The sequence below is a fragment of the Tachyglossus aculeatus genome, chromosome 11 (genome assembly GCF_015852505.1).
Source record: "Tachyglossus aculeatus isolate mTacAcu1 chromosome 11, mTacAcu1.pri, whole genome shotgun sequence".
NCBI classification, from domain to species: Eukaryota; Metazoa; Chordata; class Mammalia; order Monotremata; family Tachyglossidae; genus Tachyglossus; species Tachyglossus aculeatus.
Window position 1 is genome coordinate 48,141,642 of NC_052076.1, and position 25,595 is coordinate 48,167,236.

The 25,595-nt window shown below is 45.8% G+C and overlaps 1 protein-coding gene across 1 annotated transcript in view; it reads left to right on the top strand.

Moving 5' to 3' along the window:
* Positions 1-5,792: 5,792 nt before the first annotated feature.
* The window catches only part of SPG7 (SPG7 matrix AAA peptidase subunit, paraplegin), a 73,343-nt gene continuing 53,540 nt past the window's right edge, over positions 5,793-25,595 (top strand). Inside the window, exons 1-3 of the mRNA XM_038754325.1 lie at positions 5,793-6,143; positions 19,720-19,822; positions 22,520-22,609. Coding sequence (XP_038610253.1) covers positions 5,793-6,143; positions 19,720-19,822; positions 22,520-22,609 — 544 coding nt within the window. The remainder of the gene's footprint in view (positions 6,144-19,719; positions 19,823-22,519; positions 22,610-25,595) is intronic.

Consider the following 25,595-nt stretch of genomic DNA (forward strand, 5'->3'; position numbering starts at 1 on the left):
CAACAGTGGGCTCACAGTCTAAAAGGGGGAGACAGAGAACAAAACCAAACGTACTAACAAAATAAAATAAATAGAATAGATATGTACAAATAAAATAAATAAATAGAGTAATAAATATGTACAAACATATATACATATATACGGGTGCTGTGGGGAAGGGAAGGAGGTAAGATGGGGGGATGGAGAGGGGGACGAGGGGGAGAGGAAGGAAGGGGCTCAGTCTGGGAAGGCCTCCTGGAGGAGGTGAGCTCTCAGCAGGGCCTTGAAGGGAGGGAGAGAGCTAGCTTGGCGGATGGGCAGAGGGATCACCTTGTAACCTCCCCAGCACTTAGAACAGTGCTTTGCACATAGTAAGTGCTTAATAAATGCCATTATTATTATTATTGTTATTAAAACATTTCAGCATTGGGATTTTTTTTAACACCCCCCCCCCCACACACACACACACACCACCGGACTAGATCATCAAACTAGTGAGTTTTCAGAGGGGTTTCCTCGAAAGGCATTTATAATACGCTGTTCAAATGATTTCTAGCATGTTGGCAGATGTGATTTCATCGGTTTGTAAAGATTGGAAGTGAGATACGTAGACCTTCTAGACTGTGAGCCCACTGTTGGTAGGGACCGTCTCTATATGTCATCATCAATCGTATTTATTGAGCGCTTACTGTGTGCAGAGCACTGGACTAAGCGCTTGGGAAGTACAAGTTGGCAACATATAGAGACGGTCCCTACCCAACAGTGGGCTCACAGTTGCCCAGTTGTACTTCCCAAGTGCTTAGTACAGTGCTCTGCACACAGTAAGCGCTCAATAAATACGACTGAATGAATGAATCTTGCGTCGCTCCACCACCTTTTCCAACAAATATTGAGAAGACAACGATTTTGCCGGGCCACTGTTTCTTTACCAATAAAGCTAGTGCTTTAGTTTACTAGAAACTTTGCTAGGTGACCGTATGGAGAAGTGAAACCACAACCTCACACAGCTCCTCTAAGCTCGCAGTAAAGCCAAAGATAAATTGGCCGAGGAGGCTGCATTCTTCTCTCATGTCTACAAGTGATCCCCTGGGGAACCCAACTGAATCAGGTTGATGGAAGTTATTGTGACAGCAGCACTCTTCTGTTGGTGCTAGTGCTGGGAATAACTACAGGGTTTCATTTTCCAGAACTGTCAATACAGAAACTTTAATGCCGAATTCGGGCAAGACTTAAAAAAACAAATCCTCTAAATCCTCTGTGTATCCGATGATGTCATTCCTGGAGAGGGTCCTGGGAAAGGTGTAGCCCGGATCAGGTATTACCAGTCTTCTCTGAATGTTGGTTAATTCCAGATACATTTTTCCAGCAGAGGAGAACACTTTAACAATCCAAGGGTAGGGAGGAAAATCACCTTTTCAAAGGTTATCATTCATCATCATCATCATCATCAATCGTATTTATTGAGCGCTTACTATGTGCAGAGCACTGTACTAAGCGCTTGGGAAGTACAAATTGGCAACATATAGAGACAGTCCCTACCCAACAGTGGGCTCACAGTCTAAAAGGGGGAGACAGAGAACAAAACCAAACATACTAACAAAATAAAATAAATAGAACAGATATGTACAAATAAAATAAATAAATAAATAGAGTAAAAAATATGTACAAACATATATACATATACACAGGTGCTGTGGGGAAGGGAAGGAGGTAAGATGGGGGGGGATGGAGAGGGGGACGAGGGGGAGAGGAAGGAAGGGGCTCAGTCTGGGAAGGCCTCCTGGAGGAGGTGAGCTCTCAGCAGGGCCTTGAAGGGAAGGCGGATCTAAGTAAACATTAATGTCTGACGACAGGCAGTGTGCAGTTATTAAATGGGACCCTACATTCCTGGGAACGGGAACGTACATCATCCAATATATGCCCCATAAAGGGGAGGTTATGAATATACCTATTAATCTTCCTTCTGATTCCAGCTTGATGTAACCCTTTAAAAATTCCTATGCATATCAAAACCAACACAAAAATCAAACAATTATATGCACATATGTATGCCTATTTAATTAGCCTTAAAATAATACATCACCAGACAAAACCAGTTTAAACATGGTTTTTCAATCAATGGTATTTATTGGGTGCTTACTATGTTCTCCCCCTTTTAGACTGTGAGCCCACTGTTGGGTAGGGACTGACTCTATATATTGCCAATTTGTACTTCCCAAGCGCTTAGTACAGTGCTCTGCACACAGTAAGCGCTCAATAAATATGATTGATTGATTGATTGATTTAGAGCACTGTACTAAGCACCTGGGAGAGAACAATACATGGAAGATCTGCTAACTTGGACTTTCTGTGACTAGGATAGACCAGGAATTCCAAAACAGAAATTCCTCAGTGAAAAAGTTGATTTTACCAGGCGCTTAAGTACAGTGCTCTGCACATAGTAAGGGCTCAATAAATACCATTGATGATGATGATGATGATGATGGTGGTGGTGGTAAATGCATGTAAATATAACCCTAACTAAAGCAATCACCTGTTAACCTTAAACCAACCGCGGATCTGGAAAACCCACCTACCCGCAGACTCCGGTAACACAGAACAGATCTGTTTCCCCTTGTTATAAGAAAGAGTATTTATTGAACACCTACTGTACTAAGGGTTTGGGAGAGTAAAATAAAAGCTAAAGAACGGTCCCTTCTGTCAAGGACTTTACAATCTAGTGGGGAAGTTAAGCTGACACCAATTTTTCACCTAGAGTGGAAGCAGGAGAGAAAACAGAACTACCACTGAAAAGAGCAAGGGTATGGAAAGATGAGTAGATGAATACATAAATGGAAAAAATACTGCACATGAATTGATATAGGAATATATTATACATATATATATATATACTGTTCTTAAAAATCTTTAGGGAAGATCATTTGTCAATTTCCTTTCAGAAAGCATGCCACTACTTAATAATCTTTTCATCTTTCTTTTCAGGGAGTTCTTCTTACAATCTAAATCTTTCCTGCTCCAGTTTGAGACCATTTCTCAGTGGGAGAATGGGAAACAGATGATAACCAAGTGTGAAACTACAAACTTGAAGACCATTATAAAGTCACCTCTCAGCCTTCTCTTTACCTGGCTACTTAATAATTTTTTTTCTTATAAGTTCTGTTTTCCAACCTTGTAATCATTTTCACTGAACTTCTCTCTATCCTCTCCAACTTTTCCACATCGCTTTTAAGAGGCACCACTCAAGTCTGAACTCACTTCTCTTTGTAAGAGATCCTACCATCCTCGGTTACACGATCAGTGTAACAGCAATTCGAGGCTTTCCTCTTGGTTCCTGTACACAGTACTCTTTAGCTCTTCCATTATTATTTTTGCCTTCTTAAGTCATTATTTGAGGTTGCATCACTGCTGACTCATTAAGGTACTTGGTACTTTTTCCATCAAATTTGCATTTAAGTAGACATTTGCAGGTTCTTTCCAGTCTTACAATTCATAATTCTTTATGCTTGTTTCCAATGTTTAAATAGAACAGGAGCTGACTGGAAGTTTCAGCCATATTTCTTTCTCGGTTTTGTAAGCAAAAGAGAGAAAGAGTGATAAATCTTAGAAGGAAGGCATTGTATATCTCTTAGAAATTCATCTGACTCAAAAATCCAAAGCAGTGGAGGAAAGAGAATGGCATAGGTCATTGAAATCAGTTATATTAATAGGTTAAAGATAATGATTGGTTATCAGAAGTTTTTGTGTCACATATATACCTGGAGTTTCCAGCTAATCAGCATCAGGCCTGCTGCTTCCCTTTGGAATGGTAGATGGACTTGGAACAGTTGAAAATCCTGCAGCAGGATGTGGTTGGCCTTGGGCTCTTAGGTTCCGCATTTGTCATCATCATCATCATCAATCGTATTTATTGAGCGCTTACTATGTGCAGAGCACTGTACTAAGCGCTTGGGAAGTACAAATTGGCAACATTGTCCCCCTCCCACGGGCCTCATCTCCCCATCCTTGATCCCAGGACTGGAGAGAGGGCGAGCAAAGTCATTTCCTTCAAAATCCCGACTTCCTAGAGGCTGATTATTTATACTATGCACCAAGTATAGTGTTGGCCACTGGGCCAGATTCAAGATAACCACGTGGAATATAGTTCCAGGACCGCAAGGTACTCACAGTCTGAGGAGAACAGGTATCAAATCCCCATTTTACTGATGAAGAAACTAAGGCACAAGGAAGTGCTCAAAGATCACCCTTTTTTATCACCCTACATTTATGTATATTAATGTCTGTCTCCTTCTCTAGACTGTGAGCTTGTTGTGAGCAGGGAATATGTCCGTTTGTTGTTGCATTGTACTCTCCCAAGTGCTTTTACAGTGCTCTGCACACAGTAAGCACTCAATAAATACGATTGAAGGAATGAATGAATGATCCAAGAGGCACGTACTGGAGCAGAGACTAAAATCCAGATCTCCTAATCCTCAGACCTTGGTGGGGGAAGGGGGAAAGGGGAAGGGAGTGGGGAGGGGTGTGTGTGTGTGTGTGTGTGTGTGTTGGGGGGGAGTGTGATTGTGAGTGTGTGTGTTCTCTGGGCTCTTTCATGTGTGAGTTTTGTCAGGCCTGAGTTTGTCTGTTCATTCATTCAATCTTATTTATTGAGCGCTTACTGTGTGCAGAGCACTGGACTAAGCGCTTGGGAAGTCCAAGTTGGCAACATCTAGGGACGGTCCCTACCCAACAGCGGGCTCACGGTCTAGAATGTTGCCAACTTGTACTTCCCAAGCGCTTGGTCCAGTGCTCTGCACACAGTAAGCGCTCAATAAATACGATTGATTGATAGAAGGGGGAGACAGGCAACAAAACAAAACATATTAACAAAATAAAATAAATAGAATATGTACAAGTAAAATAGAGTAATAAATACGTACATATATATGTGTATATATATATACGTGTATATATATATATATTTTAGACTGTGAGCCCACTGTTGGGTAGGGACTGTCTCTATATGTTGCCAACTTGTACTTCCCAAGCACTTAGTACAGTGCTCTGCACACAGTAAGCGCTCAATAAATACGATTGATGATGATGACTGTCTCTTTATGTGTTGCCAACTTGTACTTCCCAAGCGCTTAGTACAGTGCTCTGCACACAGTAAGCGCTCAATAAATACGATTGATGATGATGGTATACGTACAGGCGCCGTGGGGAGGGGAAGGAGGTAAGGTGGGGGGATGAGGAGGGGGCTCAGTGTGGGAAGGCCTCCTGGAGGAGGTGAGCTCTCAGGAGGGCTTTGAAGGGAAGTGACTTCATTCATTCGTATTTATTGAGCGCTTACTGTGTGCAGAGCACTGTACTAAGCGCTTGGGAAGTACAATTTGGCAACATGTAGAGACGGTCCCTACCCAACAGCGGGCTCACAGTCTAGAAGGGGGAGACACATAACAAAACAAAACATATTAACAAAATAAAATAAATAGAATAAATGTGTACAAATAGAGTAATAAATAAGTACAAACATAAATACAGGCGCTGTGGGGAGGGGAAGGAGGTAAGGCGGGGAGGATGGGGAGGAGGGGGCTCAGTCTGGGAAGGCCTCCTGGAGGAGGTGAGCTCTCAGTAGGGCTTTGAAGGGAATCATCATCATCATCAATCGTCTTTATTGAGCGCTTACTATGTGCAGAGCACTGTACTAAGCGCTTGGAATATGGAATAATAAATGCTTGGAATAATAAATGCCATTATTATGGTGTCGTCCGGGTGACCCGGTCGCCTGAACCCGTCGGTCCCTTCCCCCGCTTGAGGCCTCGTTGGGCCTCAAAATGGCGGCGCCCCCGCCACAGGCCGCCCTCAAGACCGGAAGTGAAGCCGGGGGCGCCGGAAGTGAGGCCGCGGAACCCACGAGGACCCGGAAGTCGGCGCGAGGACGGAGCGGGCGCGCGTGTGCGCGCAGGCAGAGTGTCTCACGCATGCGCCTTCGGCCGGCTGGCGCCTGGTCCCCCGCCCGTTGGGCTGGGCCCGCCGTCATGGCGGCCGCGCTGCTGCAGCTGCTGGCGTCGTCGTCGTCGTCGCCGCTCCGCCGCGGCCTGAGGCGACGGTGGCTCCCGGGCTGGAGCCGGGGGCCCGGACCGCTGCCCTGCGACCACAGCCGGACCAGCGAGGCAGTCCTAAAGGTAACCAACGCGACACGCCCGCCCGCCTGCCTCCTCCTCACCAGTCATTCATTCAGTCAGTCAGTCAGTCAGTCTGCCTTCTCCTCACTAGTCATTCATTCAGTCTGCCTCCTCACCAGTCATTCAGTCAGTCAGTCTGCCTCCTCCTCACATCATTCAGTCAGTCAGTCTGCCTCTCCTCACCAGTCATTCATTCAGTCAGTCAGTCTGCCTCCTCCTCACTAGTCACTCATTCAGTCAGTGCCTCCTCCTCACCAGTCATTCATTCATTCAGTCAGCCTCCTCCTTACCAGTCATTTATTGTCAGTCTGCCTCCTCACCATTCATTCAGTCAGTCTGCCTCCTCCTCACCATTCATTCAGTCAGTCTGCCTGCTCCTCACCAGTCATTCAGTCAGTCAGTCTGCCTTGTCCTCACTAGTCATTCAGTCAGTCTGCTTCCTCCTCACCATTCATTCATTCAGTCAGCCTCCTCCTTACCTGTCATTCAGTCAGTCTGCCTCCTCCTCACCAGTCCTTCATTCATTGTCAGTCTGCCTCCTCCTCACTAGTCATTCATTAATTCAGTCAGTCTGCCTCCTCCTCACCAGTTATTCATTCATTCAGTCAGCCTCTCCTCACCAGTCATTCATTCATTCAGTCAGCCTCCTCCTTACCAGTCATTTATTGTCAGTCTGCCTCCTCACCATTCATTCAGTCAGTCTGCCTCCTCACCATTCATTCAGTCAGTCTGCCTGCTCCTCACCAGTCATTCAGTCAGTCAGTCTGCCTTGTCCTCACTAGTCATTCAGTCAGTCTGCTTCCTCCTCACCATTCATTCATTCAGTCAGCCTCCTCCTTACCTGTCATTCAGTCAGTCTGCCTCCTCCTCACCAGTCCTTCATTCATTGTCAGTCTGCCTCCTCCTCACTAGTCATTCATTAATTCAGTCAGTCTGCCTCCTCCTCACCAGTTATTCATTCATTCAGTCAGCCTCTCCTCACCAGTCATTCATTCATTCAGTCAGCCTCCTCCTTACCAGTCATTTATTGTCAGTCTGCCTCCTCACCATTCATTCAGTCAGTCTGCCTCCTCACCATTCATTCAGTCAGTCTGCCTGCTCCTCACCAGTCATTCAGTCAGTCAGTCTGCCTTGTCCTCACTAGTCATTCAGTCAGTCTGCTTCCTCCTCACCATTCATTCATTCAGTCAGCCTCCTCCTTACCTGTCATTCAGTCAGTCTGCCTCCTCCTCACATCATTCAGTCAGTCAGTCTGCCTCTCCTCACCAGTCATTCATTCAGTCAGTCAGTCTGCCTCCTCCTCACTAGTCACTCATTCAGTCAGTGCCTCCTCCTCACCAGTCATTCATTCATTCAGTCAGCCTCCTCCTTACCAGTCATTTATTGTCAGTCTGCCTCCTCACCATTCATTCGGTCAGTCTGCCTCCTCCTCACCATTCATTCAGTCAGTCTGCCTGCTCCTCACCAGTCATTCAGTCAGTCAGTCTGCCTTGTCCTCACTAGTCATTCAGTCAGTCTGCTTCCTCCTCACCATTCATTCATTCAGTCAGCCTCCTCCTTACCTGTCATTCAGTCAGTCTGCCTCCTCCTCACCAGTCCTTCATTCATTGTCAGTCTGCCTCCTCCTCACTAGTCATTCATTAATTCAGTCAGTCTGCCTCCTCCTCACCAGTTATTCATTCATTCAGTCAGCCTCTCCTCACCAGTCATTCATTCATTCAGTCAGCCTCCTCCTTACCAGTCATTTATTGTCAGTCTGCCTCCTCACCATTCATTCAGTCAGTCTGCCTCCTCACCATTCATTCAGTCAGTCTGCCTGCTCCTCACCAGTCATTCAGTCAGTCAGTCTGCCTTGTCCTCACTAGTCATTCAGTCAGTCTGCTTCCTCCTCACCATTCATTCATTCAGTCAGCCTCCTCCTTACCTGTCATTCAGTCAGTCTGCCTCCTCCTCACATCATTCAGTCAGTCAGTCTGCCTCTCCTCACCAGTCATTCATTCAGTCAGTCAGTCTGCCTCCTCCTCACTAGTCACTCATTCAGTCAGTGCCTCCTCCTCACCAGTCATTCATTCATTCAGTCAGCCTCCTCCTTACCAGTCATTTATTGTCAGTCTGCCTCCTCACCATTCATTCGGTCAGTCTGCCTCCTCCTCACCATTCATTCAGTCAGTCTGCCTGCTCCTCACCAGTCATTCAGTCAGTCAGTCTGCCTTGTCCTCACTAGTCATTCAGTCAGTCTGCTTCCTCCTCACCATTCATTCATTCAGTCAGCCTCCTCCTTACCTGTCATTCAGTCAGTCTGCCTCCTCCTCACATCATTCAGTCAGTCAGTCTGCCTCTCCTCACCAGTCATTCATTCAGTCAGTCAGTCTACCTCCTCCTCACTAGTCACTCATTCAGTCAGTGCCTCCTCCTCACCAGTCATTCATTCATTCAGTCAGCCTCCTCCTTACCAGTCATTTATTGTCAGTCTGCCTCCTCACCATTCATTCGGTCAGTCTGCCTCCTCCTCACCATTCATTCAGTCAGTCTGCCTGCTCCTCACCAGTCATTCAGTCAGTCAGTCTGCCTTGTCCTCACTAGTCATTCAGTCAGTCTGCTTCCTCCTCACCATTCATTCATTCAGTCAGCCTCCTCCTTACCTGTCATTCAGTCAGTCTGCCTCCTCCTCACATCATTCAGTCAGTCAGTCTGCCTCTCCTCACCAGTCATTCATTAATTCAGTCAGTCTGCCTCCTCCTCACCAGTTATTCATTCAGTCAGTCAGCCTCTCCTCACCAGTCATTCATTCAGTCAGTCTGCCTTCTCCTCACTAGTCATTCAGTCAGTCTGCTTCCTCATCACCAGTCATTCAGTCAGTCAGCCTCCTCCTTACCTGTCATTCAGTCAGTCTGCCTCCCCCCCACCAGTCATTCATTCAGCCAGCCAGTCTGCCTCCCCCCCCCACCAGTCATTCATTCAGTCAGTCTGCCTTCTCCTCACTAGTCATTCATTCAGTCTGCTTCCTCCTCACCAGTCATTCATTCAGTCAGTCTCCTCCTTACCTGTCATTCAGCCAGTCTGTCTCCCCCCCACCAGTCATTCATTAATTCTGTCAGTCTGCCTCCTCCTCACCAGTCATTCATTCAGTCAGTCTGCCTCCCCCCCACCAGTCATTCATTCAGTCAGTCAGTCTGCCTCCTCCTCACCAGTCATTCAGTCTGCCTCCCCCCACCAGTCATTTATTCAGTCAGTCTGCCTCCTCCTCACCAGTCATTCATTCAGTCAGTCTGCTTCCTCCTCACCAGTCATTCATTCAGTCAGTCAGCCTCCTCCTTACCTGTTATTCAGTCAGTCTGTCTCCTCCTCACCAGTCATTCATTAATTCAGCCAGTCTGCCTCCTCCTCACCAGTCATTCATTAATTCAGTCAGCTGCCTCCTCCTCACCAGTCATTCAGTCAGTCAGCCTCTCCTTACCAGTCATTCATTCATTCAGTCTGCCTCCTCCTCACCAGTCATTCATTCAGTCAGTCTACCTCCTCCTCACCAGTCATTCATTCAGTCAGTCTGTCTTCTCCTCACTAGTCATTCATTGTCAGTCTGCTTCCTCCTCACCAGTCAGTTATTCAGTCAGTCAGCCTCCCCCTTACCTGTCATTCAGTCAGTCTGCCTCCTCCTCACTAGCCATTCATTAATTCAGTCAGTCTGCCTCCTCCTCACCAGTCATTCATTCAGTCAGTCAGCCTCTCCTCACCAGTCATTCATTCAGTCAGTCTGCCTCCTCCTCACCAGTCATTCATTCAGTCAGTCAGTCTACCTCCTCCTCACCAGTCATTCAGTCAGTCAGTCAGTCTGCCTTCTCCTCACTAGTCATTCAGTCAGTCTGCTTCCTCCTCACCAGTCATTCATTCAGTCAGTCTGTCTTCTCCTCACTAGTCATTCATTCAGTCAGTCTGCCTCCTTCTCACCAGTCATTCATTAATTCAGTCAGTCTGCCTCCTCCTCACCAGTCATTCATTCATTCAGTCAGTTGCCTCCTCCTCACCAGTCATTCATTCAGTCAGTCTTCCTCCCCCCCACCAGTCATTCATTAATTCAGTCAGTCTGCCTCCTCCTCACCAGTCATTCATTCAGTCAGTCTGCCTTCTCCTCACTAGTCATTCAGTCAGTCTGCTTTCTCCTCACCAGTCATTCATTCAGTCAGTCTCCTCCTTACCTGTCATTCAGTCAGTCTGCCTCCCCCCACCAGTCATTCATTCAGCCAGCCAGTCTGCCTCCCCCCCAGCAGTCATTCAATCAGTCAGTCTGCCTTCTCCTTACTAGTCATTCAGTCAGTCTGCTTCCTCCTCACCAGTCATTCATTCAGTCAGTCAGCCTCCTCCTTACCTGTCATTCAGTCAGTCTGCCTCCTTCTCACCAGTCGTTCATTCATTCAGTCAATCTGCCTCCTCAGCAGTCATTCATTAATTCAGTCAGTCTGCCTCCTCCTCACTGGTCATTCATTCAGTCAGTCTGCCTCCTCCTCACCAGTCAGTCATTCAGTCAGTCAGTCTGCCTCCTCCTCACCGGTCATTCATTCAGTCAGTCTGCCTCCTCCTCACCAGTCATTCATTCATTCAGTCTCCTCCTCAGCAGTCATTCATTCAGTCAGTCTGCCTCCTCCTCACCAGTCATTCAGTCAGTCTGCCTCCTCCTCACCAGTCATTCATTCAGTCAGTCAGTGTGCCTCCTCCTCACCAGTCATTCAGTCAGTCTACCTCCTGCTCACCAGTCATTCATTCAGTCAGTCAGTCTGCCTCTCCTCACCAGTCAGTCAGTCTGCCTCCTCCTCACCAGTCATTCATTCATTCAGTCAGTCAGCCTCTCCTCACCATTCATTGTCAGTCAGTCTGCCTCCTCCTTACCAGTCATTCATTCATTGTCAGTCAGTCGCATTTTTAATAATAATAATAATAATGGCACTCATTAAGCACTTACTATGTGCAAAGCGCTGGGGAGGTTACGAGGTTCATTCATTCATTGTCGTATTTATTGACCGCTTACTGTGTGCAGAGCACTGTAGTAAGTGCTTGGGAAGTACAAGTTGGCACCATATAGAGACGGTCCCTATCCAGCAACGGGCTCACAGGCTAGAAGGGGGAGACAGATAGCAAAACAAAACATGGGGACAGGTGTCAAGTCATCAGAATAAATAGAAGTAAAGCTAGATGCACATCATTAGCAAAATAAATAGAATAGTAAATATGCATTCATTCATTCAATCATATTTATTGAGCGCTTACTGTGTGCAGAGCACTGGACTGAGCGCTTGGGAAGTACAAGTCGGCAACAGAGATGGTCCGTACCCAACAACAGGCTCACAGGCTAGAAGGGGGAGACGGACAGCAAAACAAAATATGGGGATAGGTGTCAAGTCGTCAGAATAAATAGAAGTACAACAAGATGCACATCATTAGCAAAATATATAGAATAGTAAATATTCATTGAAACATATTTATTGAGCACTTACTGTGTGCAGAGCACTGTACTAAGCACTTGGGAAGTCCAAGTCGGCAACATATGGAGACGGTCCCTACCCAACAATGGGCTCACAGACTAGAAGGGGGAGACAGACAATGAAACAAAACATGGGGACAGGTGTCAAGTCGCCAGAATAAATAGAAGTAAAGCTAGATGCACATCATTAGCAAAATAAATAGAATAGTAAACATTCATTCAATCGTATCGAGCGCTTATTGTGTGCAGAGCACTGTACTAAGCTCTTGGGAAGTCCACGTTCGCACCCTATAGAGATGGTCCCTACCCAACAACGGGCTCACGGGCTAGAAGGGGGAGACAGACAACAAAACAAAACACGGGGACAGGTGTCAAGTCATCAGAATAAGTAGAAGTAAAGCTATATGCACATCATTAACAAAATAAATAGAATAGTAAATATGTACAAATAAAATAAATAGAGTAATACATCTGTACAAACATATGTACAGGTGCTATGGGGAGGGGAAGGAGGTAGGGTGGGGGAGAGGAGAAAAGGGGCTCAGTCTGGGTGATCAGGTTGTCCCACAGGGGGCTCACAGTCTTAATCCCCATTTTACAGATGAGGTCACTGAGGCACAAAGAAGTTGAGTGACTTGCCCAAGGTCACACAGCAGACAAGTGGCGGAGTTGGGATTAGAACTCATAACCTCTGACTCCCAAGCCCGGGCTCTTTCCACTGAGCCATGCTGCTTCTTTGGGGATGAAGACTGTGAGCCCCACGTAGGACAACTTGATTGCCTTGTATCCCCCCCCCCCCCCAGCGCTTAGAACAGAGTTTGGCACATAGTAAGCGCTTAACAAATACCATGATTATTATTAGTATCGTTCTAAGCACTGCGTAAAGGCGGTCAGGTTGCCCCACGTGGTGCTTACAGTCTCAATCCCCATTGTACAGATGAGGGAACTGAGGCACGGAGAAGCGTAGTGACTGGCCCAAGGTCACGCAGCAGACAAGTGATGGCGCCTCGATTAGAACCTATGACCTTCTGACTCATACATTGTTGTATTTTTTATAATAATAATACTAATTATAGTATTTGTTAAGCACTTACTATGTGCCAAGCACTGTTCTAAGAGCTAGGGGAGATACAGGGTCATGAGGTTGTCCCACGGGGGGCTCACGGTCTTAATCCCTATTTGACCGATGAGGTAACTGAGGCCCAGAGAAGTGAAGTGACTTGCCCAAAGTCACGCAATTGATAAGTGGTGGAGCCGGGATTAGAATCCATGACTGCTGACTCCCAAACCCGGGCTCTTTCCACTAAATCATGCTGCTCTATGGAGCGCCTGTTGTGTGCAGAGCACTGTACTAAGCATTTGGGAACAATAAGAGACAGTCCCTGCCCAACAACGGTCTCACAGTCCCATCTCTGCCGGTTGTCAGCTGTGTGACTTTGGGCAAGTCACTTCACTTCTCTGGGCCTCAGGTACCTCATCTGTAAAATGGGAGTTAAGACTGTGAGCCGCCTGTGGGACAACCTGATTGCCTTGTAACCTCCCCAGCGCTTAGAACAGTGCTCTGCACATAGTAAGCGCTTAATAAATGCCATCATTATTGTTATTATTATAGAAGGTGGGAGAGGTCAGGCCTGGGCTGTAGCCACCAGGCCACCATTCTTCTCTCCTAAGCGCTGGGATACACGCAAGATAGGTTAAACCCAGCCCATGTCCCACGTGGGGCTCAGTTTTCATCCCCATTTTACAGATGAGGTAACTGAGGCACAGAGGAAGTGAAATGACTTGCCCAAGGTCACACAACAGACAAGTGACAGAGCTCGGATTAGACCCAGGTCCTTTTGACTCCCAGTCCCCAGGTTCTGCCCTCTAGGTCATGCTGCCTCTCAATCATTTAATAATAATAATGATAGTGATGGCATTTGTTTAGTGCTTACTATGTGCCAAACACTCTTCTAAGCATTGGGGGGGATATAAGGTAATCAGGTTGTCCCCCATGGAGCTCACAGTCTTAATCCCCATTTTACAGATGAAGTCACTGGGGCACAGAGAAGTTAAGTGACTTGCCCAAAGTCACACATCAGACAAGTGGCGGAGTCGGGATTAAAACCCATGACCTCTGACTCCCAAGCCCACGCTCTTTCCACTGTGCCACACTGCTTTTTTTAAGTAATTAGGTAGTTCATGCTTAATTCATCTGGGGCCCATCAGGATTCCTAGATCTTTTTTTTTTCCCCCTCATCTGTTTATGTCACTTGCAATAGAGTCTGTTTGCTCTGTTCCTGAACTGTTTTTGTTATTCTCTTCACATGGTCACCCACAGACTCTCCAGCATTGTGATCATTTATTTTTGTTTTTCCCATAGGACTATAAACTCACGGACTGAACCCTTGTTTTATTTGAGTCTTGTAATCCCTTCAGTGTCTAGTACAGGGTTTTGCACAAAGTGTGTCCCCAAATATTGATGGTGGTAATGTTGATGTAGTTGTTAAAGTTTATTTTGTTCATTTCTGACCATTCCTTAAAGGTCACTTTGAAGTTTGGTCCCACAGACCCCTAGCCATGCCTCTTAATGTGGTGACCTTCGCTAATTTAATACTCATTTGCTTTTTCTGTATCTGGGACTGATACTAAAGTACTACTTGATGCAGAACAACTCTCTGAAAGAAAAATTTATACAGTGCAGTATCAGTGTCAGCAGTATTTCAGTGCCTACTGTCTGTAGAGTACTGTTTGCAGTGTTAGGGAACATTTAAGTGCTTAGTTCAGTGCTCTGCACATAGTAAGCGCTCAATAAATACGATTGATGATGATTTAAGAAAAGTGAAAGACATTTGGATTTGCTCCCTATTTTTTCATTCCTCCCACTGCACCTTTGTACATATCCATAAATCTATTTTTATATATATATATAAATGTCTGCCTCTCCCTCTAGACTGTAAGCTTGCTGGGGGCAGGAAACGTGTCTACCCACTCTGTTATATTGTAGTCTCCCAACTGCTTAGTACAGTGCTCTGCCTAAAGTGCCCAATAAGTACGACTGATTATTGCTGTTTTCAAAGACCCTCTTAAAGGAATAAGAGAAACAGTAGCTATAAATTGAGCACAGCACCGTTAGACTGTGTTGATTGATAAATTTATCCAACAATCAATCAGTCAACCGTATCTGAGCACCTCCTGTGTGCAAAACACTGTACTATAGCAAGTGCTTGGGAAAGTGCAGTGTATCAGAGTTCATAGACAAGTTCCCTCCCCACAAGAAGCTTACAGTCTGGAGGGAGAGACAGACATTAAAATAAATTATGGTTATATACATAAGTGCTATGGACCTGAGGGTGGGGTGAATCAAGGGCACAAATCCAGGTGCAAGAGCGAGAGAGAAGGAGTAGCAGAAGACTTAGTTGAGGAGGACTTTTTGGAAGAGATGTGATTTTAGTAAGGCTTTGAATGTGGAGAGAGTGATGGCCTGTTGGATTTGAAAGGGACGGGGGAACAGTTCCCAGCCAGAGGCAAGACGTGTGAGGGATTGGCAGTCAGATAGATAAGATGGAGGTACAGTGAGTGGGTTGGTGTGAGAAGAGCAAAGTGAACTTGCTGGGTTGTAGGAAATCAGCAAGGTAAGAGGAGGAGTGGGCAAGGTGATTGACTGCTCTAAAGCCAGTGGTGAGGAACTTCTGTTGGATGCAGCGATGAATAGGCAACCACTGGAGGTTCTTGAGAAGTGGGGAAAAATGGACAGAACTTTTTTTAGGAAAATAATCCGGGCAGCCGAGTGAACATGGACTGCAGTGGGGACACACAGGAAGCAGGGAGGTCAGCAAGGAAGGTGATGCACAAGTCAAGGCAGGAGAGGATGTGTACTTGGGTTAACATGGTAATTTGAATGGAGAGGAAAAGTCAGAGTTTAGCAACGCTGTGAAGGTAGAACCAATAGGACTCGGTGACAGGTTGAATGAAACAGACGAGTCAAGGATTGAGACGCAGCATGGTTTAATCGAAGAGCACGGGCCTGGGAGTGAGAGGACCTGGCTTCTAATTCTAGCTCCACCACTTGTGTGCCGGGTGACCTTGGACAAGTCGTTTAACTTCTGTGCTTCAGTTACCTCCTGTATAAAATGGGAACTAATCCTAGAAGCCTTATGTGGGATGGGGATGGTGGCCAACCCAGTTATCTTGTATGTACCCCAGTATTTAGTTCAGTGCCTGGCACATAGCAAGCACTTAACAGATACTATTTAAAAAAAGGATAATGCCAAGGTTACAGGCTTGTGAGAACAGGAGGATGGTAGTGTTATCAACAGTGACGGGAAAGTCAAGAGGAAAGATAGGGTTTGGGTGGGAAGATGAGAAGTTCTGTTTTGGACAGGTCAAGTATGACGTGTCAGCCAAATGGAGATGTCTTTAAGGCAGGGGAAGGATGAGACTACGGTGGAGGAGAGAGATCAGGGCAGGAGATAGAGATTTGGGAATCCTCTGCATAGAGATGGTAGTCAAAGCCTTGGGTGCAAATCAGTTCTCCAAGGGAGTGGGTGTAGATGGAGAATAGATGGGGACCCACTACTAACCTTGAGAGGCACTCCCTTAGTTAGGGGGTGGGAGGCAGAGGAGGAGGCCATGAAAGAGACTGAGAGTGAGCGCCCAGAGAGATTGGAGGAGAACCAGAAGACGGAGTCACTGGAGCCAAGATGAGGTAATATTTCCAGGAAAAAGGGGTGCTCCACAGTGTGAAAGACAGCTGAGAGGTCGAGGACGATTAGGATGGAGTCGAGGCTTTTGGTTTGGCAAGAAGGTCATCGGTGACCTTAGGGCAGTTTCCATGGATTGAAGAGGGCAGAAGCTAAATTGGAGGGGGTCAAGGAGAAAATTGGAGGAGTGGAAGTGGATGCAGCAGGTGTAGACAACTTGCTTAAGGAGCTTGGAAGGAGGTGGAGCTGGAGAGAACTCTGAGGTCAGGGGAGGGTTTTTTAGGATAGGGAATACATGAGCGTGTTTGAGAGGAGTGGGAAAGAAACTGCTGGAGAGTGAACAGTTGAGGATGGCAGAGAAGGGAGGGGGCAAGTGTCTTCATAAAGTGCGAAGAGATGGGATCAGATTTTGAGAGGAAGCAGGAGATCTCCCTTTTAGATAATGCGGGGGAAGATGGGAGAATTGAAGAAGGGGCTGGAGGGAAGGACCGGAGAGGAGCAGGGGAGATTTTAGGGAGATTCTGCCTGATGGCTTTAGTTTTATCATGGCCAGATGTACATGACCAGATCATTACGGGCAAGGGGCAGGGAGGGTAGCGAGACTGGGTTTGAGGAGGGAGTTAAATGTCTGAAAGAACAACGGACATGGGAGTCAATAAGGATGGAGAAATAGTGTTGCCTGGCAATGAGGGCAGAGTTAATGCAGATGAGGATGACACTGGCATGGACAAAGTTGGCCTGATATTTGGGTTTCCTCCAGCAGCACTCAGCAGCTAGTGTACAAGAGCGAAGGAAGTAAGCTGTGGAGGTGATCCAGGGCCGTGGTTAGTGATATGTGATCAGTGAAGGGATAGAAGAGTGAGTGAGTTGAGTACCGTAGAGAAGGTGGTGTTGAGGGCATCAGGTTTTGTGTCTAGAGAAGATAGTTGGGGTATGGAGATGAAATAGGACGTGATTTGAAGAAATTGGGGAAGGCTAAAAGATTGGAGATCTGTTTGGGGAAATAGGACAGATTTGCAGAGAGGGGGGTGTGTGGAAGAGAAGGCAGATGAAGAAGTTGTGGTCCAGTGGAGGGATTTTTAGAGTTGGGGAAGGTAAGATTGTCCAGTGACTAGGGATGATGAGATCAACAGCATTCACTGCTGACAAACCTTAGATGAATGTACTACTCTTATAGTTGGGCATATGGTGGGGCCTGAGGCCACTACAACCGCAGGAAAAGGGCCTATCAATCACTGTTGTATTTGTTGAACGCTCATTGAGTGCAAAGCACTGTACCAAGGTATGGGAGAATTCAGTACAACAATAAACAAACACATTCCCTGCCTGCAGCGAGCACGTTCTCAGGGCTGCCATTTCCACTGCAAGAATGGAAGGCAGTGGTTTTCTGTCAGGATTTATTTCTTGGAAATAAAGCCCACTTAGAAAAGTAGCGACTGTATTTAACCCTTAATAAACCTACAAGGGAGAATTTGGACATTCTAGTCCCAACTCTGACGGTGACCTGCCGGGTGAACTTAACCTCTCCATACCTCAGTTTCTTTTAAAAACAGAGTCACGTTCCTTATTCTCCCTTGTGGACTGTGAGCCGTTTTGGGGATAGGAACTAGGTTTGAGCCGAAAACCTTATATCTTTACCATATAATACTCAACCAATTCCCATTAAATAATTCTCATTATTATTATTATTGATGATTTAACAAAGAGTATGGGCTGATGTATTATTTATGCCGCTATATCATATTTACTGAGTACTTACTGAGTGCAGGGCATTTTCTTAAGCGCTTGGGAGAGTTCAATATATGAAACCCTCAAAGAGCTTACAGTCTAGAAGGGGAGACAGATAATAAACTAAATTATATGTAGATGGTAGCAGTAGAGTGTAAAGACCTATACAGCAGTGCAGTGGGGGTTGAGACCCCTAGTGCTATGGTAATGCAGAAGTACTGAAAAGGCCGTTTGAACGGATAAAGATTTGAGAGATCAAGTTAATAAGGGAAGATCTCCATGGTGGAGTTGTGATTTCAGATGGGCTTTGAAGATGGGTGTGAGAGTGGTTAAAGAAACCCACTACTAATGATGACTGAGAAAGGGTGAACATAGTGCCTAGCTTTTGGGAGAGGGAATTCCAGGCCCAGAGGAGGGTATGAGCTAGATGTCAGCAGCGGGAAAAACGAGAATGAGGTCCAGGTAGGCTTGAGGGAATGCTGTGCGCGAGCCAGACTCTAGCGGGAGAAGAGCAAGGCTAGGAAAAGGAGAAAGAGCTGATGGAGTGTCCTAACTCTTAGTGGTCTGGTCAGGAAGTTCTATTTGATGTGGAGCGGGGTGGGTAACCATTGGAAGGTTTTCGAGGAGTGGGAAGGTATGTGCAGAGCAATGCTTTAAAAAAAGATCTAGGCAGCAGAGTGAAGTATGAAGTAACTGGAAGCAAAGAGGTCAGTGAGTAGATGGATGCAAAAGTGTAGTCGGGATGTGACAAGTGCTTTGACCAACATGGTGGCAGTTTGGAGGATGAACCAACGGGATTTGGGGACAGAGGGAGGAGTCGGGAATAATGCTAAATTGTATCCCTTTTTTGCTTTGGAGTTTGTACCGACATTCTTCTTATTCCTTATAATAATAACAATGATGGTATTTGTGAAGTATCTACTGTGTGTCAGGTACTGTTCAAAGCACTGGGGTAGATACAAGCTGATCAGATTGGACACAGTCCCTGGCCCACATGGGGCTCAGTCTTAATCCTCATTTTACAGATGAGGTAAATGAGGCACAAGTTAAGGGACTTGCCCAAGGTCACGCAGCAGACATGTGGCAGAGCAGGGATTAGAACCCAAGACCTCTTGACTCCCAAACCAGGCTGTGTCCACTAAGCCAATCTAGCTTTAGTTTCCCCTTTGTGATTTTTTTTTCAGTTCTTGTAAAACCCTTGGTTCAGTCAGACTTGGTTTCTTGTTTTCCTTTCTTTTCTTTTTCTTTACCGAGATTGTATTTCCTTGTGCCTGGGGGATTGTTTCCTTAAAGAGCCAGTTGTCCTGACCTGTTGGCTTTAGACTTTTTTTGTAAAAGTTTATTCTCCTGAAATGCACTTTGTCTTGGTTTTCCTTCATTCTTTAGAATCGTAAATTCCATCAGCTTTGACCCCTTTTCCCCCACATTTCCGCCATCTTTAAATCTTCAGTCAATTCTTTCCTGTTTGTGAGGGACAAATGAGGATAAGCATCTACTCTAGCCATGTTCTCAGCTTTCCACAAAGAAGTTGCCATTCAGGAGTCTTCCAGGGTAATACAGACTTTAGGAACATGCAAATAAATCTTTCAATTTGTAATTAGAGGAGTTGTGTAGGCTTAGCTCTAAAGAAGTAATCAATGTTTCTGTGGTGCACTGCTAAGTTTTGAGCTCCTGGTGTTTTTTCTTTCAGAGATTACTGTCGAGAACCCTATCCCCTACCTTTCACGGAATCAGTGGATTATTACTTCAGCAGCATTTAATTAGAAATCCAGTCAGCCTCTGGAAACTCTTAGGTAGGTATTTTTGATAAGATAGATGCTTAATTGACAGAATTATTTTCCTTAATCTGATAAATGTGGCTCTGCCTTTCGTAGCATATCCAAAGTCAAGGTACCAAAAAAATTGCTGCCTGGGAGTTGGATGAGAAGCTTAAATCGTTTCTACTGCTCAAGTACTCAGTTGATTTATTAAGATAATAATTATGGTGTTTGTTAAGCCCTTACTGTGTGCCAAACACTGTGTTGAGGTGTGGGGCAGATACAAAATCATCAGGTCCCGTGGGGCTCACTGTCTAGGAAGGAGAACAGGTATTGAATCCCCATTTTACAGATGGAAAAAACTGAGGCACTGAGAAGTTAAGTGATCTGCCCCAGATCCCGCAGCAGGTGAGCGATGGAGCTGAGATTAGAACCCAGGTCCTCTGGCTCCCAGGCCTGTGCTGTACCCAGTAGGCCACACTGCTTCTCTCCTACTAGGATGGGCTTTGGCTTCTGCTCATTATAGTTCTTAGGTTAAGCCCACAATAGCAAACCTTTTGAAAGTGCTAGAATAAGACTATAAAGCAGGGAAAAGTCCTCTCCCAGGCGCTTAGTAGAGTGCTCTGCCCACAGTAAGTGCTCAGTAAATACGATCGAGTAAATGAAAAGGCCATGTAATTGGAATCCAAACCGTCCCTTCTTCTTGGAGAGGAAAATGTATTGAGCTGCATGTTTCTGTTTTAAATCCCAGTTGGCAGTTAAAAAAAAAAAAAAGCATCGACTCGCTTGCAAAACAAATGACTCTTTATTTCTGTTACTCCCACTATGCATTATAGAAAAAAATTTTGCCCTTTTGGAAAGTAACAGTGAATACTTTAAATACAGCATCATAATGGGAAGTAAAGTACAGAATATTTAACTTCTTCCATAGGTATGTAATCTTAATCCCCAGGTGGACTGCCATGGACCCATATTGAAGGGCTTCAGCGTTGTATTTGTATAATTTCACTTCCTTCTATGTCCAATCAATTGTATTTACAGTGGAGAACCAGAAAAGAAAATGGAAAAATGCGGAACTCAGTTTGTGTCAAGCAGCCTGGTGCCCATATGTAAAGATGGAGAGAGGGTATACATGCCAGTTTGTTTAAGTCAGTGATTTGAACATCTGCATTGAGTTTTTTTTCTCTTTAATGTATTCATGCTTGAAACAGTTTTAGAAAGCAAGGGAGTATGCCTTCAAAACTCCAAAGTAAGCTTTTTAGTAAATGATAGAGGTGGTAAAGCAAAGTAGGTTAATTTGTAGACTTTCTTGGTGTCCCTGTAAAGAAAGTTACAGACCAGGTTGCCGTTTTGAGTCAGTATTTCCGTGAATGTTTTGCTGAGCCCATGTACAGTGGAAGACTTTTGTGAGGAGAGTGCACTGATGCTAGCCCAGACCATCAAAAGCATCATACTTTGTATGGTGGGCTTCTAATAGATTTTATATACAGGCAGCCCTCAGCATAGGATGTTGCGACATGCGGTGAACGGCATTTATAAAATTTCTAGATTTATTCCCCGGTTCAGGTTTACAATGCGTCTGTTTTGATTTTACAGCATTAACTTGCTTTTTGGCCCTAGCTCTGGGGGCACCGATGGTAGGGGAAAGAAGGGAGGATCATAGAAGTCCCTGGGGAATGGGGAAAGAATTTTAAAAGCCACAGCATGGAAAGGGAGGGAATGGTTCGAGAGGGGAGGGGACGTAGAGCGGCAGAGGCCAGGGAGCAGAAAGCAGACTGGCCGCCTGATCACCGGGCGGCATCATTAGGGAGGCTTCATCTAGTGGAGGCTTTTGTCCATTTTACTTCCAGCAAAGTGAAACTTGGCCACTCCTCTTGTGGAACCTTTCTGACCCATTATCGCCGTACGCATATAGCTCCACTACCCATCTGTAAATGATTGGGAAAAGAATTCTCCGTAACGGGTAAAAATGGAGTGTCCAACTTTGACTCAGAAGCAATTCCCCCATTTTTAATAAAGTTCCTATGAGAAAACTGACCCTGACTTACATTTCAGTCAGACCAATTTTCAGTAAGCAGTTGTGCTCTGAGCCTGAGGATTGCCTGTATTGTTAGGGTACAGCTCCCCTTAGAAAACAATATCGGTATTTTCCTAAATACAGGTTCACATCATGGCAGGTGTGTAATTGGGGGAGTTATCTTTTTTTTAATGGTATTTCTTAAGCACTTACTGTGGGCTAAGCACCGTACTAAGCCTTGGGGTGGATTCATTCATTCAGTCATATTTACTGAGTGCTGAGCACCGTACTAAGCACCTGGGACAGGACAGTGCAACAATAAACAGACACGTTCCTTGCCCATCAGGTTAGACACAGCCCGTGTCCCACATGGGGCTTTCAGTCTTAATCCCCATTTTACAGATGAGAAAACTGAGGCACAGAGAAGTGAAGTGACTTGCCCAAGGTCACACAGCAGATGAGTGGAGGAGCCGGCGTTAGAACCCAGGTCCTTCTGACTGCCAAGCCCGTGCTCTTTCCACCAGGCCATGCTGCTTCTCAAGATACTTCTGCCTTATTTAATCCCTTCAAAATATCTGAAGAAGTATTAATCCTTTGGTTTTGGAAAAAGATAACGTCTAGACTTACTTAATTTTCTAATTTCCAGCTCAGTTATTTCAGTATGTTTTCCCTCAGATCTGTGTACTTAGACTAAGCTAAATTCTGTTTCTTTGTAGGTGGTACTTACTATTTTAGTACCTCCAGAAGGCAGCAAAAGAATAAGGGGAATGAAGAAGCCAAAGGGAAAGCACCAGAAGATGACGAAGGTACGTAAGATGTGTCGAATCCACTCTTCCCAATTGCGAGGCCCAGGGTGAGATAACCAGCTCTGACCCCATTTCACTTAGCAAGTGCTTACAGAGTGCATGATGCTGTACTAGATCCTGAAGGCCCATGTTAATTTTAAGAGTTAATGGGAGAGATAGACATGGGTGGATGGGAATTTGCACCGGCACTTGGGGTAGGATTAACTGGGGGAGGCTTCTTAGAGGAGGTGGGACTTGGACTGCCATGTAAGAGGCAGAAAACTGTTCTGTGAAGGCCAAGAATAGCAGCTTAAATTTCAGGTCTCAGAAATCCCAGAAAAGGGATGCAGAACACCTGGGAAAGCAGACCGGTCTACTGGGAAACTAGAAGAGCCTGTCCTCCTTTGGCATCCCAAGCCTTCACCCCCTGAGCCGGTGGGAGAGAGTCACCTTGCTTTCCTAGAAATTCTGAGAACATATTACAGAGGCACGCCCCATTCGTGGGAAAGATCAGGCCAAGGGGAGTCCACAAACCAGTGGAGACGGGCAGGGGAGAAAAGAGCATTGTCACCTAGAGAAAGCCGGGGCCTGGAAATCAGAGGACCTGGGTTCAAATGCCGGCTCTGCCTCTTGTTTGCTGTGTGTCCTTGGGCAAGTCACTTCATCATGTCTCGATTAACCTCATCTGCAAAATGGAGATAAAAACTATGAACCCCATATGAGACATGGATTTTGTCCAACGTTATTAGCCTGCATAATAGTAATGATGGTATTTGTTAAGCACTTACTGTGTATGAAGCACTGTTCTAAGCGCAGGGGGGAATGCAAGGTAATCAGGTCCCATGTGGGGCTCACGGTCTTAATCCCCATTTTACAGATAGGGTGACTGAGGCACAGAGTAGGGAAGTGACTTGTCCATAGTCACCCGGCTGTGAGACCGCTGTTGGGTAGGGACCGTCTCTATACGTTGCCAACTTGTACTTCCCAAGTGCTTAGTACAGTGCTCTGCACACAGTAAGCGCTCAATAAATACGATTGAATGTACGTTGCCAACTTGTACTTCCCAAGCGCTTAGTACAGTGCTCTGCACACAGTAAGCGCTCAATAAATACGATTGAATGAATATACGTTGCCAACTTGTACTTCCCAAGTGCTTAGTACAGTGCTCCGCACACAGTAAGCGCTCAATAAATACGATTGAATGAATATACGTTGCCAACTTGTACTTCCCAAGTGCTTAGTACAGTGCTCTGCACACAGTAAGCGCTCGATAAATGCGATTGAATGAATGAATGACAAGTGGCGAAGTCGGGATTAGAGTCCACGACCCCTCACTCCCAAGCCCAGGCTCTTGCCACTGAGCCATGTTGCTTCTCCACGCTACATCTACTCTAGTGCTTAGTACAGTGCCTGGCTAAGCGCTTAACCGATACCTTTTTTTGAAAAAAAGGAGTTAAGAAGGGGTTGCCAGAATCTCGGGGGACACGAAACATGGTTCCCCCCTTTCCAACTCCCGCAAATGTTCCGTGCCTCCGGGATTGCTCATCTGAGCCAACAGGAGGCCACGCTCCCCCCATCCTTCCAGCCGTCCCCCAGAGAGGCTCCACCGCTCTTCCCAGTCCCTTCCCCCTGAATTCCATTCCCAGTATGGTGCTGGAGAGGGGAGAAGAATGAGAGAGCCAGGAGAGGTAGCCAAGTCTTGTCCGTAAGAGGACCGTGCTCAGCCGAGCTCTCCTGGTTGGACGTGGAGCTGAAGTCCCAGCGGGGCCGGTGGAATTTGCTAGGCGGAGGTGGCGTCCCTCATCCCGAATGTGCCGGTGAAACCTCAGAAACTCCCAGGGCTGCCAGCTCAGTTTTGAGCAGACGAGCTGGGGCATGATGAACCTTGTAGTTTTCAGAGACCAAGCCACCGTGTCATGGGTGAGAGTTACCATACGGAAATGCAGCCCTTTTCCTCCTAGCAGTTAGGAACAAAATCATCGGCTGGAGGCCGATTTGCCATTCCTGGGGTATAAGATTCATTTGACCAATCGGCTCATCCTGGTGGTTGCCATAAATACCTGAGGTATCTACAGTGATTTTAGGAACGGTTTCTACAGAGTAAATAGCTGTTTTCTTGCAGAGCTTTTATAATTGAATCGATGTCCCCTCGTCCCCCTCTCCATCCCCCCCTTCTTACCTCCTTCCCTTCCCCACAGCACCTGTATATATGTATATATATGCAGGTATATATATGTTTGTACATATTTATTACTCTACTTATTTATTTATTTTATTTGTACATATCTATTCTATTTATTTTATTTTGTTAGTATGTTTGGTTTTGTTCTCTGTCTCCCCCTTTGAGACTGTGAGCCCACTGTTGGGTAGGGACTGTCTCTATATGTTGCCAATTTGTACTTCCCAAGCACTTAGTACAGTGCTCTGCACATAGTAAGCGCTCAATAAATACGATTGATGATGATGATGCTTGTTTGAATTGGTCGCAGTAACTGTTTCCAGGCATTTTTGTGTGTCTCACTGCATGCAGTGACAGTGTACCGTGCGTGCTTTCTCTTTCCTATCCCTCTTTGGTGGTTTTGGCAGGATTTGGAACTCCCTTACCTAATAGGCTTTTTTTTTGGTGTAATTTGACTTTACAAGTTGTACTTCTTCCCACCCCTGGAGTGGTGAAGGATTGGAAATTCCAGATTTGCAGCTAGACTGCTGAACAGCCAGCTGGAAAATCCCATAATTCATTTAAAAGGTTGATTCACTTAAGTGAGCGAAGAGCTCCAGGTTCAGAGCCCTTAGCTCTCTGTGTGGGTGGGGCGAGGTCTGCAATAAAACGATGAAGCAGCACCAGACCAGTCCGGCTTTTTGTCCCCTTGATTTATTGATTAAGGACAGATGTGCACAAGGACAGACTGTGAGCCCACTGTTGGGTAGGGACTGTCTCTATATGTTGCCAATTTGTACTTCCCAAGCGCTTAGTACAGTGCTCTGCACATAGTAAGCGCTCAGTAAA